We start from the raw sequence: 13,107 nt of genomic DNA, 5'->3' as shown, positions 1-13,107 counted from the left end.
ATTAAAAAGGAAACTCTGAAAACTCAGAAATTGTTAAATTAAATAGAAAAATATTAAAATAAGGAACTGACAAAAATCAATTCAAATCATAAAAATCGTAACAAATAAAAACACCAATTGTTAAAGTAATAATTATGAAGACAACTGGAAAAGATATCAAAACATATAATAATAATAATAATAAAATATAAATATTAATCTAAAAATGCTTTCATGACATAAATCCAAAAATAAAAACGTATCAAAGTTTTGTGACAAGTGACCTGCAAGTTTTACGAAAGTAAAACCTGATTTTATAAACGATTTATTTTTAGTGTTTCATGAGACGCCCAATCAGATCGAAGCTGAGACTCACTGCCTTTGGTCTGTGACGCCCTCTGATGGTTTCTGGGTGAAGTGCAGCAGTGTCTGAACGATCACAAACATCAGCACAGAAACGTCATGTTATTTTTTATTCATTACAAAAAAAAAATAACAGCTGGCAGCTCCAGTCAGACCAGTCGGCCTCGCCGTGCTGCTGCACACGCTCGGTTTCCCTTTAATGAAGCAGATCCTGAAACGAAGCTGGGAGGTACGGAGGTGAAACTGAAACTGAAACAGGTTCCTCTGCTCGGCCTGCAGGGACCGGCGGATCCGTGAAGTCTGACAGCGTTTAAAGGTCAAAGTTCAGACGCAGCAAAACAAACGAATCAATCCAAGAAACTGAGATCAGCAAAAACAGTTTAATTCACCCAGAAAGACATTTACACACGTTTCACTTCAGGGGGCGCTCTGCACATTCAGCGTGGCCAAAGTCTGAAATGATGAGGTCACCACGTGTCACAAAGGTGCACGAGCTCCTCGCAGCAGTTTGTAGATGATTTAGCACCGCGCTGCTAACATCCACACGTTTACGTGGCGTGTGAGCAACGCTGCAACTCAAACAAGTAACGTTTGCTCACGTATTTGTGAAGAAAACCTTTTATTTATTAAACAAACAAAGACTTTTGGCGTACTCGTGACTTAGCATGCTAACAGGCGACGGTGAAAAGCCACGGCGAGTTTGAACCTTCACCTTCGTGCTGGATGTCCGTAGATGCTAACAGGGTTTGTTTCGGCGTGAATAATACCGTCTGGTGTTTTTGATAATTTGAAATCCACCACCATAAATCAGCACCGATCAGCTGATCGATTGGGCAGGTCGGGTTTTTTTCCTTCAAAACAGGAAGTCCGGTTTCTACATCTCATCGGCGTGTCCCGGTTTGGCCTGATCGCGCCGTCCTCCTCGGACCGTCGACTTCTGGCCGAGGGCGCCGGGTTCCGTCTGCTCGGCAGCAACCACCGAGCCGTTTCCCGACCGGCTCCCCTCCGTACCGTCTGCGGCTGCGTGTTCGTGGTTTTCTGTTGGTTCTGGGAGATTCGACGTTCCCTCAGGAGGTTTTGATTGGCTGAGAGCGGGGGACTCAGACTGCAGGGACGTCGCACCGTAGGCGTCGTCTGAGGTCGGCTGAGAGGACGACGGATCCGTCAGGATGTTTCTGGAAATCACTGGAAAGATGAAAAAATAAATCATGAGTCCAGCGGTTTGACGTGCCGAGGAGAAAACGCGACCGAAGTTATTCCTAGGATTCATTTTCCAGTCTCTGAGGCAACATTCCTGCCACACCGACAACATGAGACCAGGATTTACCGCGTTTACCTGCGTCGCCATATTTACACAGCGAGCGTCAGGAAGCGCTCGAGCGCCTGAAGAACTATTTTTATTTAAAATGTTCAATCCTACAAACTCTCAGCTTCCCCAAAAGCCTCCATCTAAACCCTGTGCTGCCATCACAGATGCTCAAACAGGAAGTGATGTCATCAGGGACCAACCTCCTGTGGGTCTGTAGTCGTCGTCTGCACGGTGGCGGCTGAACGGGCTGAAGCTCGGCAGGATGATCAGACCGAGAGAGACGAGGATGATCTGAAGACACACGAGGAGCAGGGTCAGAGTGTGTGTGTCTGTGTTCCTGTCTAGCTGTCATTGTGAGGACCGAAATCTGCATTCTACTATACTTGTGAGAACAGTCACTTGTGAGGACACACAACCCGGTCCTCACAAGTCTGAAGACATTTTTGAAGCTCAAAATGTGGTTTCAGTGTCAGGGTTACAATTCGGTTATGGTTAGGTTTAGGGTCAGCATTCATTCATGGTTAGGGTTATTAAGGTCAATGAAGGTCCTCACTAAGATAGCTGAACGGGCTTGTGTGTGTGTGTGTGTGTGTGTGTGTGTGTGTGTGTGTAGGAGCAGAACTAAAACAAACAAACAAAAACAAAACAGACTTCATTCCACCTTAACGGGTTTAAGGTGGTCGTACCAGTAGGCAGGTGCTGGTCTGGGCTCCTTTACTGACCGTCTGCTTGATGAGAGACTGAAGCTGCTGCAGCTGAGCCAGCAGAGAGCTGAGGAGCAGGAACACAGGGGCTGGTTAGGGCTTACCTGAGCAGGTGAACCAATCAGCAAGCAGCAAACTCAGCAGGAAGTTCAAGAAGAAACTAAAAAGTAAATCTGACTGTTTCAGACAGACTCAGGTCCTCGTGACTGAGCTGTCCGAGGTTCACATTTAAAGTGAGAGCACAGTGCCCCCTGCTGGTGGGAGTCAGAACCACAGGGAGGTCTCCCTGATGTGGATGTTTCTGATCCTGTTTGTGACAGAAGTGTCTGGAATAACATGTCTGTGGTATTCATGTCACCAAACTGTGTGAGATTACAATAAAACCTACAGAGTGTGAGCTCGACATCGTTCCCTGTGTTTATGTCACAGGAAGTGACCTCTCTGTGACCTCAATAATCAGCAAAGCGTGTTCATACTTGTTACGTTTCTCCAGCTGCTCCACCGTCCGCTGCAGCTCTTTGTTCTGCATCGAGCACGCCGCCGCCCTGTCAGCGCACACACACACACGCACACACACACGCACACACACACACACACACACGCACACACACACACACACACACACACGCACACACACACACACACACACGCACACACACGCACACACACGCACACACGCACACACACGCACACACACACACACACACACACACACGCACACACACACACACACACACGCACACACACACACACGCACACACACGCACACACACACACACACACACACGCACACACACACAGGTGTTACCATGGGGACCTCTGTGCAGACTTGAACAGGACATGAAGCCGTACATGTAAAGGTTATTTACATCACCGCTCACACAGACGTAACTCTGCCTGTGAGGCTGAGAGCTTTAAAAACACGTTTAGCGCCGTCTTCGTTAATGACAGTTTAACGCCAGTAACCCGGCGACGCCGCTCGGTGTCAAGGCGTAACTTTCTGTCGCTCTGCGGTTTCATCACCAATACAACAGGTGGCGCTGAGGTTTCTCTAAGCTGAAGAAGTCGCAGGAGGAAACACAATATGGGGCGGGGTTTGTGGTCACGACGGACCTATAGCATCGATTTAACACACAGCTGTGACTCCCTCATTACTCTGAACCCACAACAAAAACACATCTGAGCCGCTCTGGCTGACACAGAGCGAGCCCCTCCTTCTCCTGCTCATAGCAGCCAATCTGCAGGTGAACGTGTGACAACGCCGCCCTCATCCAGCGTTAACCCTCGTGACGCGGACTGCGACACTGGAGACGGCTGAAGTTCAGCGGGGTCACGACCCCTGGAGGATGGAAGGAAGTTCAAATTGAAAGTGAGAGCAGATAAATGAAGGCGGGGGGGCGAACTATCGACTCGCTGAAAAAACCTCACAACACGTCTGGAAATGGAGTCTCTGTCAGCGACGCGGCGGCGGTCAGCTGGCCGGTTACCTGCTCTCCAGCCCGTCGATGTACTCCTTCCTCCGCCGCCGGCTGTCCTGAGCCGACTGCTTGTTGCGGATCTTCCTCCGGACCTTCTTCAGAATTCGCTCCTCGGCCTGTGAATAAAGTTCGGTTCAAAGTCAGCAGCGTGCACCTGACACAGAAACGCGGCGGCCTGAGAGCATCTGTGCACCCGACCTTGGTGAGGGGGAGGTTGCTGGGCAGCGACACGCCCTCCTGGGTCAGCATCTTCTGCTCCTCCTCGGTCAGCTGAAGATCCAGGCACAGCTGCAACACAAGAAGAAGAATGAGTCGTTAGGGCGGAGCCTGACGAAGGACAAGGAAAAAAAAAAAAAAAGGAAACAGAGGCTCACCAGGTCGTCGTCAAGGCTGGGAGGAGGGATGGCGAGCCGCGGCGCCGAAACCACAGGTAGTTCGCTCACGACGCACGAGTCCGACAGCAGCAGCTGAGAGCTCCACTGATCTGCAGAGAGAGCGCACCACCGTTAACGACGCCACTCCTTCCTGTTTCTGCCGCGCTTACATCACACTGTCGATTTTTTCTTTAAATGGGTGGAGTCATAGTTTTTGGCTTCACACCAGGTCGTTTAACAGGAAGCTGAAAGCTTCAGTCTCGTGCCGTGAACGCCACCTAATAATATTAAACAATGATTTAAAATCATCATCGTTCCAAACTAACCATGACGTCACCAGCAGGGGGCAGTGTTTCATCCATGTGCAAAACCAGCTCGCAGTTTCACATCAGAACGAGTTCGTAATTAAATTCAATTAACTTTGTTCATGTAGCGCCAAATCAATCGCTTTATATTGTAAAGACCCTCCAAACATAGAGACAAACACTCAAGCACTTTGGCGACAGTGGGAAGGAAAAACTCCCCTTTAACAGGAAGTAACCTCCAGCAGAGCCAGGCTCGGGAGGGGCGGGACCATCTGAGGGACCACTGAGCTGGGCATCATCTGCATAGCAATGAAAATGTATGCTATAGCTTCTGTTAATACTCACACGCCCCCTGGTGGAGACACCGGTACTACACTAAAGTTGGACTTCAGCTGATTCTCAGCATGAATCATCTGCTGATGCTTTAATGAAACAAACTTCTTTAAGCTCAGTCGACACGAGCATGAAGCTAGCTGCCGCCGCTGAATGTCGCCTGGTTCGTCGAATCCTGAACGGCAGAAACAAAGCGTGGCCTCACCGAGCTCGATGGAGATGATGTTCTCCTGTCCAGCTCCAGTCTTAGCACCGCCCAGCCCGCTGATGTCATAAACCAGCTGGTAAACTGTCGTTGGCGCCAGCTGGGTGCCCGCTGCAGTCACCGTGGTGACAGGACTCTCGATGGCGGGGTCCTCGGAGATCCCGCTGTCGCTCTCTGATGACGGGTCAGCCGGTGGCCCGCTGGGAAACACCTCGTTTGGATTGACGGCGTGGAGGACGTCCTCGGAGTCGCTGTCATTGAGAATCTGATGAAGGTCACATTTTACACAGTCACGAACAGCAAGGCCACATCAGACATGGAAAAACTCGCCGCCACTTCAAAGTTTCAAATAAACACTTCCTCTCTGAGTGGTCATGTGATCACAGACACTCACACACTCGGGGTCCACCGCCCAGTCCTGCAGGGGTTTCTCTGAGCCGGCCGGGATGAGCTCTGAGGAGGAGAACGGACCGTCGAGCTGCCAGCTCCCGGATGCCATGACGCCGAGAAACAGCTCCCCGCTCTCTGCATCCATCACCTGCAGACACAGGTTCACACCTGGATCAGTACCAGACAGAGTGGGGGGAGGAGGAGGAGCTAGAGGCGGACACTGTATGGGAAAGCAGAGCAGAGGTCACAGCTGAAGCTCTTCAGCTCGAGTTCCTGAATACGACACCTTCGCTGTTCTGAAAGCCTGAGAAGCTGCAGCAGTGTGCAAAAGGCATCTGTGTGGGTCACATGACCTAGCAGCAGCTGACAAACTGACAAAGCAGGTGTGTGTGTGTGTGTGTGTGTGTGGAGAGCAGGTAAAGCAGCTCTGAGGAGGACATCCTGGTAGGCACACACCCAAACGCACACACCTGAGCTGAGACCTGATAGGCTGCCAAACGTGTTTCTCCGCAAACAAGCCCGACCTGTCCCACGTCTCTTAGCTTCCAAACACGACAGCGAGGAACCTGCAGACTGAGACCGCCTCCGATTTACCTGAAGTCACATGAGCTGATCAATAAAACAGCCTCACGGGTGAATCCAAGTCGTGCTTCAGAGGGAAACACTCCACCGAGCCAGCCTCAGCTGTACCCGCCACACCTATATCATCACCTGTTGTCCCAATTATGGTCTAGCAAAGGTCTTCCTGTTAGACTGTACGTAAAAGATGGACACAAGCTGCAGTCCAGCAGTGAGGTGATCTCTCAGACCCTCAGGTTAAAACTTTACAACGTGTTTACAGCCCGCTACGGCAGCCTGCGAGCGCCCAAAGAAACCACAAGGACGTTTCTCCTGCAGACTGAGGGCCATTGGTTCATTGGTCGTTGGGTGGCTGCAAACAACCGATGACATCAACAATCAACGCGGGACTTCAACCAGCGGTCAGTGTCACAGCAGCCGTGTCCATCTTTGATATACAGCCTTTGCAAAGTCTCAGCTTGAGACGAACGACATCACAACAACACACCAGGTGAAACGCTCCAACCCAGAGCACGCTCGCCACAGCCAGGGTGGAGCAGAGCTCATCCAACCGGGCTCATTCACTAATGAGGTCCCCGGTTGAGGCGAGACACCCAGAATGGGATTACTTTAGATTACTCAGTCAGAGATGAAGGTAAACTCACCTTACCTCCAAAACAAATGGTCCAAGCTCCTACTGTCTACCCAGGAGAGGGTCGAACTGAGCATGTGCAGACTCCCACTGGTCACACCTGCAGTGACACTTATGACTTCTCATAACCGCACAGCACACTCCTGTACTTTTACTGTAACAGAGTACTTCTAAACTCAGTACTTTTCTCACTCTTCCTCTTTGTGTGCCATTCAAAAACTTTCCAGCACTCTCCAGGCGCGGTCCCGGTCGGACCGGAGGAGCAGCAGAGGATACTCACAGCTGACACACGGAGCTCTGCTGTTGTCGTTTCCGGTACAAACGCTCCGGATCTTCATCAGCGGTGCTCCTCCTCCTCTCTCTCTCTCTCTCACACACACACACACGGACCTTCGTGTCGCTTCACGGTGGAACACGGAGTCCAGCTGGCAGCTCACAGCCTCCTCCGCCTCTGCGCATGCCCGACTTCTTCTTCTCTTCCTATAATCAGGCAGACTAAACAGAGCCCTCTGCTGTCTGTGGGCCACCAACAGGAATGTTAATAATATTATTATTAATGTCATTATCATAGTAATAATAATAATAATAATAATAATAATAAATTTTATTTGAGGGCGCCTTTCAGAAACCGAAGATCACCTACAAAAGAAAAAATGAAAAGGAAAATAGTTTTAAAACTATATAAAATAAGTTAGAATTGCAAACAAAACTTGACAACAGATAAAATCAGCACTAAAGCGAATTAGCCAGTTTGAACAGTGAGTTCAAATCTGCAGCAGGTTGTTAAAGGTTAAGAGTTGATAAAAATGACTCCGGTCTGACGTGATTTACAGCGTCATGGAATATCCAATGACCGTGCATCCGGTGCAGGAGCCCACCCTGGACAAAGATGGAGGGATCGCTTCCATCTGCAGCATGCAGATGTTCCACGTGTCCCTGGACCTGCTCTCCTGCCTCTGGGCTCTGGAGGTTTGAGGCTCTGCTGAAGACGGCTCCTCTGACGGTTCCCGTGTTATCAGCCATCATATGACTCTGTGTCATATGGGGGTGGGGGGGCTAAGGTGTTCCTCTGTAGAGATGCTGAGAGGAGAACCGACTGATTTGGACCTAAGAGGCCTGACCCCACACTTCACCCACATGCCCATCCTGACGGCCACGAGAAGCATTTTCTCAAAGTTAATCTCACAGCAGCTCAATTCACTCTGACCACTACCTGTTGAACCTGAGCAGCAGGTCAGAGGTCAGAGGTTGCTCAGCAGAGGATGTAGAAGCACGAGTGTGATGTGTGCCTCAGGCTGAAGCAGCAGAAAACCTGAACATCTGTAATTACGAGCACACTGTTCTCTGCGAGTTGGTCAGCACCTGTGCCGACATGTTTGCTTCTCCAACATGAGGCTCCTCCCCTTTGTTTTTCTGTTCATTTTTATTAGTATTTACAAGTCTAAACCAGCAAACCCAACCAGAGCCCTGCTCCTAAACACCTGCCCCGTCACCGTGACTGCAGCGCTGGCACTTCACCACCAGGTGTGACTGTTTGGTCTCTGAAGGTTTCCTCTTACAGGTAACTCTTTAAATCTCACACCTCCACCATCTGATTGGATGCTGATGGATCCTCTGCTGGTGAAATCCTCGGCAGAGGGCGTGGCTTCAGAAGCTGCATTCACAGTCACCCGAAGTTCTGCAGAAGTGGAGTTTGAACAGTTTGAACTTTACGCACCTGCAGAAAGAATTTTACATGTTTTTAATGCTGAAACAAAGCTTTTATTCTGAAAATCTGAATCAGTTTTACCACTAAAGCACTCAGAGACACAAACGATGATAATCTGACAGATGAAACTATCGCTGTGAGAGGCGAACGCTGTCAGCACTCCAGCCCCAGCTGCAGAGGTGTGGATGCTGAACGCAGCCCTGAGCGTTGGCTGAGCAGACAGCTTTCTGACCTCTGGACTCTCCAGAAGCTTCGCAGAGGAACCGTCGACCGCTCTCTGCAGGTGCAAAGTGCTTCAGAGGTTCTGGAGACCGAAGCGTGCAGGAAACACCTCAGGGGCTGAAACAGGACCAGGATGTCTGCAGGAGGGGAAGCAGCTGATGTGGTGTACTGCCTGGCCCAGGAGCAGGACTTCCAGCAGGTCCCAACATTTTTCCATTAATAGTCACATGACTCTCTAAAGATCACAGGTCAGAGTGCGAGATGTGAACTCAGGCTGAATGCACAGGCTGAAGCCACTGATAGGACGACTGACCGCGGCTGCTCGAGCGGTTCTCTTCGCCTTTATGGCGTTTGCTCCATAAAACATATGAGGTGAAGGAGTGCACACCGCTGCAGCACGCCGCTGAACAGCTTTAAAAAACTTTGAACATCACATAATTTACTGCTGTGACTAACTAAAAAAACCTCATGGCCTCATTTCCTGTTTGCTTCGGCGCTTTGTCATTTCTCACAGGGACAAAGGACACACATGAATTGCAGGAGTCACAAGTTAGAATCGATACCTGAAGAAAATCTGAGCAGTCAAATAAAATCACAGTGATAAACTCTGAGCACCTCAGACAGACGACGCGTTCAGAGCTGATTTAAAGGTCTAAAGGGGTCTCCGTGGGGACAGACAGAGGCGTGGACCCTTTAGTTTCAGGCGAGGGAGGTTGCTGGGAGCAGCGATGACCTTTGACCTGTGGTTAACCTGGGAGATGTCGTGGAGGTGATTGATGGAAGGCTTTAACAGCCAAACTTAAAATCAGTGCTGAGCGTCACGGACCCGTGTGTCGTCGTTTGCTCTGCGCCAATTAGAAGTTGTCTGTATTCTGACGTCTGTTTGAGGCGGAGTCAGGAACGCCCAGGTGTCCTCAGAGCGTCGTTCCTAACAGAGCCCGTGTTGTCCCGCAGGTCCTGAACATCTGCACGCCTGATGACTACAACGGGCTCGATTACATGGCCGCCTTCTTTCACCGCTGGCTGCAGGAGCCTGGACGCGTCGTCTTCATCGCCCGGATCGACGGCAGAGTGGTGAGGCGTGAAGGCGAGCCCTGAGGAAGCAGACCGCAGTTTTCATTTCACGGCTCTGTTTTTCTACACTGAGCTGCATTCTCCATCTCCCTGCAGGTGGCGCTGGAGTCTGCGCTCCTGGTGGATGGCGGTCAGACGGCAGTACTTCAGGGGCGCAGGGTGGTGTCCGATCTGAGGGGCAGCGGCATCGCCAGCGCCCTCCAGACGCATGTGACCAACTACGTCCGCCGCTACTACCCAGAAATCTCTGCTGTGAGGCTGAGCCGAGGAGACAATCCTTCAGTGAAGACGCTCGCCAAGTACAGGCTCATCGCAAAGGAGGTGTGTCACAGTCCACCGGTTTGTGATTGTGACCAAAGTTGGTGATAATTCTTCATCACAGCGACGTCGCGCAGCTGTTTGCAGAAGCTGATGCGTCTGTTCGAGCGGCGCCGTTCCCTTTATTCTGACCGTGCTGTGCAGAAATGCCGCGTCCTCCTGAAGCACGTAGACTTTCAGTTCATGAACGTCGTGGTTGAGAAGTAAAGCTAATGTGTCGATATTCATAGGAAATGAATCAAAGGGTTTTTAAAAATAAATAACGACTTGAATTAATTTATAATTACTCTCCTGTTAGGACTGCAGGACCGGCACAGTGTCATCACACTGACGTTTGGTCAGAGATCACCGCTGGCTTCTAGTTATTGCAAGGTGGCCTTTGTTGTCGTGGTTACCGTGATGCTGCAGACACATCCTAAGACTGAGCGTGCTCTGAGCACTTACAGTTGAAGAGTCCGCCTGGTTTTTCAGCCTGGACTGTAAACGATCCCTCCGTGTCCACTGAATGGAAACTACAGATGTGCGGTTCTTAGTTTGGCCTCAGACTCGTGACGGGGGTGAAGAGCACACATGCCACGTGATTGGATGATGGACTGGATCACAGCATGAATAGTCCGGTTGCATGTTGTGACCAAGCCTGAACTTGGACTTGTTTCCCGAGCGACTGCGATGAGTCGAACCAGAACAGGTAAGTAAACCACAGACTCACCCCGTCCTCTCTGTCGCCCCCTGCAGGCCATCTTGTCTTTGTGCTGTGAGGCGGTCAACCTGGGCTCCTTCATCACTGAGCTTCGATCCAAACATCCGCTCCACGCCGACTCCTCCTGTGGTCTGGTCACGCTGAGCTGGCGGCAGGCTGAGACGCTGGTCCTGTCCGACCACGTGGTTTCCAACCTGCTGCCCGGCAAAACCATCATCAACGACTGGGAGCCCTTGAAGCCGGTGGAGGCCAACCTAGAGGTGCTGCAGCGCAGAGGCCTAACGTGGATCGTAGACCGTGAGTTCGAGCCTGCTGCCCTCAGTCTGGGCACGCCACCGTATGCCGTACCCTACCGCCACAATGCCATGCGCCTCAACATCAACATCTTTGGCCGCAGTCTGACATCGGTGTGCGCCGTGTTTCTGGCACAACTGGAAGCTTTCCTGCCGAGTCTTAAAGGTTACCTGGTCTGCCACACCTACGTGGATCCTGGGCTGTGGGCGGGCTTACGTCAGTTCTGTCAGAACGATGCAAACGTGTCATTTTTTAAGGACTACTGGGAGGAAGTCATACTGGAGACAGACCTCTGACTGGCCTCGGCGTGACAGCTTGAATGCTGGCGGATATTTTGACCTCTGCCAGGATTCCTTCAAACACTTCCAAACCTTTTGTCCTGGATTCCCAGGATCCCGTGAGGTTCCACATGCAGGTTTAATTAAATGTTATAAGTTTGTTTAGAAGCACTAGTGTGAGTTTTAACAATTCAATAGGAAATCATCATCGTCACTCAGAGGTAACCGCTAGCAGCTGAGAGAACCTCGGTTCTAGGTCAGCTGCTAGAGGTTGTTGTGGAGTTTCAGCACATTTCAGATATTTTCCATTCTTCCAAACGTTCATAAGTCACGTGTGACAATTGGGAAGGTTTCTCTGTTCTTGGAGGATTGAATTGGCTTTGTGAGGACTGTCTTCATCCTTGAACGGTTAACAGCGGTGCCTCAAATGGCTCCTCGCACTGACGCGTACCTACGAGAAGAGTTTTCTCTGCTAAACAAAGCTTCGTGTTTAAATCTAAGACACCGTCTGACGGACATAAAGTGGTTTTTACTGTCTGCGTGTGACAGACGCAGCAGTGTTGACAGGCTTGTCTTTGTGTGGAAGATAAGGTTTGTTTATGATCTCATGTGATGCACCTTTACCTGACACACACCTTTATGTTCACCTGCTGACCCACGCATGAAACGTTCTTAAAATTCTGACTGTCGATATGTAATCACCAGGTTGTTGCTGCTTGAATATAAATAAAATCAGATATTTGAATCTTGATCTGGCTCTGTGGTCTTTCTGAGTGCCTCGCCCTGTAAATCCACCGAATCAGGCGGGAAACCCATCAGCTGACCTCGCCTCTGGGGGCAAAGGTCAGTTTCTGGAATCGTCCAAGTGAAGTGAGAAGATATTTCTGTTTCTGTCCTCCAGCCACTTTTTACACATGCACACTTTACAAGGTGAACTAAAAGCTAAATGTTTGTCGATTGAGTCTCGATGTTCCTGCAGGGAGCCAAAGACGGCTCGGACTGGACGGAAACGACAAACCTTCAGATTCCCAGAATCACACTGTTCTTTCCCACATTATAAAAACCTTTCAGACGCTGTGTTGGATTTCTACAGCGTTATCGGAGAGCTTTAAAGGTGGTGAACTTTGAGTGTGGGCTTCTTTGTGCTTCTTGGATTGTGGTGTGTGTTTTTGTGTTTCCCTGGTGTCCACTGTGGAGTTTACTCGGTGTTGTGAAGGTTCCTGTTTGGGTTCTGACCGAGTAGAAAAGTCCAGAAAAGCATCATGTTGTAATCAGCCACACCTGCCACTCATTAGAGATCACAGAGGAGTCGCCCCCTGATGGACAGAAGAGGCAATGCAGGTTTAAGGAGCTCTGTCCATCTTTGTTTACAGTCTGTGGTTTAGTACTTTGGCTATTTTGTGTGTTTCAGGCTCTTTCTGTGTTTCTGCATCTAAATGAAGTTGATAGTTGGACGTCTGGATTTTTTCATAGTATCTGTCTATCCTTGTGTATAATTTAATTTTTTCACTGTGATTGGTCCTAAATTTGAGGTCATCTGCTTTGTTTTTTATGGTTTTTCATGTAAATGAAGTAGATTTTTAGTCATTTTGAAGTTTTGTGGTGTGGTTTCTGGTATCTGTGTCTCAGTAATGATTTTGGATCATGAGGCGTTGCTTCCAAAGGCCAGGACGACTTTTGTTTGTGCTTACTGTGACCTTTGAGCCCGAAGTTTTCACAGCTGCTCTAACCACAAACAGCTTAACAGACGTTTTACTGCTGCCAGAGTGCTGACTGCAGCATTGTGTGATTTATGTACCAGTGAAGCTTCCACAGTGTCACGCACACAGTCACTAACAGGCAGTGGCGTTTGACCTCTGACCT

At 49.8% G+C, this 13,107-nt stretch overlaps 2 protein-coding genes across 2 annotated transcripts; one reads left to right on the top strand and one right to left on the bottom strand.

Moving 5' to 3' along the window:
• Window positions 1-714: 714 nt before the first annotated feature.
• creb3l4 (cAMP responsive element binding protein 3-like 4) lies at window positions 715-7,087 on the bottom strand. The gene is made up of 10 exons (XM_085366038.1): window positions 6,664-7,087; window positions 5,445-5,588; window positions 5,051-5,315; window positions 4,208-4,317; window positions 4,032-4,121; window positions 3,843-3,949; window positions 2,832-2,900; window positions 2,338-2,422; window positions 1,852-1,942; window positions 715-1,527 (listed from the first exon to the last, which is right to left on the bottom strand). Exons 2-10 carry the CDS (start codon window positions 5,583-5,585, stop codon window positions 1,217-1,219), a joined length of 1,269 nt encoding a protein of 422 aa, XP_085222164.1. The 5' UTR covers window positions 5,586-5,588; window positions 6,664-7,087; the 3' UTR covers window positions 715-1,216.
• Window positions 7,088-8,607: 1,520 nt separating this feature from the next.
• Window positions 8,608-11,968, top strand: LOC146623621 (histidine N-acetyltransferase-like). Its single transcript, XM_085366037.1, has 4 exons — window positions 8,608-8,779; window positions 9,535-9,654; window positions 9,751-9,975; window positions 10,708-11,968. The coding sequence occupies exons 1-4, from the start codon at window positions 8,714-8,716 to the stop codon at window positions 11,260-11,262; spliced, it is 966 nt and encodes a 321-aa protein (XP_085222163.1). The 5' UTR covers window positions 8,608-8,713; the 3' UTR covers window positions 11,263-11,968.
• Window positions 11,969-13,107: the final 1,139 nt, after the last annotated feature.

The sequence above is a fragment of the Diplotaxodon limnothrissa genome, linkage group LG11 (assembly GCF_057381915.1).
Source record: "Diplotaxodon limnothrissa isolate DT_005_m linkage group LG11, D_limnothrissa_male_GT1.1, whole genome shotgun sequence".
In the NCBI taxonomy this organism is placed as follows: domain Eukaryota; kingdom Metazoa; phylum Chordata; class Actinopteri; order Cichliformes; family Cichlidae; genus Diplotaxodon; species Diplotaxodon limnothrissa.
Note: the sequence above shows the minus strand (reverse complement) of the source record. Positions and strands in the feature narration are given on the sequence as shown.

Excerpts from the sequence above, each read along its gene's own strand:
- creb3l4 (XM_085366038.1), bottom strand. The coding sequence starts at position 5,585 with ATGGATGCAGAGAGCGGGGAGCTGTTTCTCGGCGTCATGGCATCCGGG. Across the intron at positions 4,122-4,207 it reads CCAGCCTTGACGACGACCTG|CTGTGCCTGGATCTTCAGCT; the intron begins GTGAGCCTCTGT and ends CTTGTGTTGCAG. Across the intron at positions 1,528-1,851 it reads CGACTACAGACCCACAGGAG|TGATTTCCAGAAACATCCTG; the intron begins GTTGGTCCCTGA and ends TCATCTTTCCAG.
- LOC146623621 (XM_085366037.1), top strand. The coding sequence starts at position 8,714 with ATGTCTGCAGGAGGGGAAGCAGCTGATGTGGTGTACTGCCTGGCCCAG. Across the intron at positions 8,780-9,534 it reads AGGAGCAGGACTTCCAGCAG|GTCCTGAACATCTGCACGCC; the intron begins GTCCCAACATTT and ends GTTGTCCCGCAG. Across the intron at positions 9,976-10,707 it reads ACAGGCTCATCGCAAAGGAG|GCCATCTTGTCTTTGTGCTG; the intron begins GTGTGTCACAGT and ends CGCCCCCTGCAG.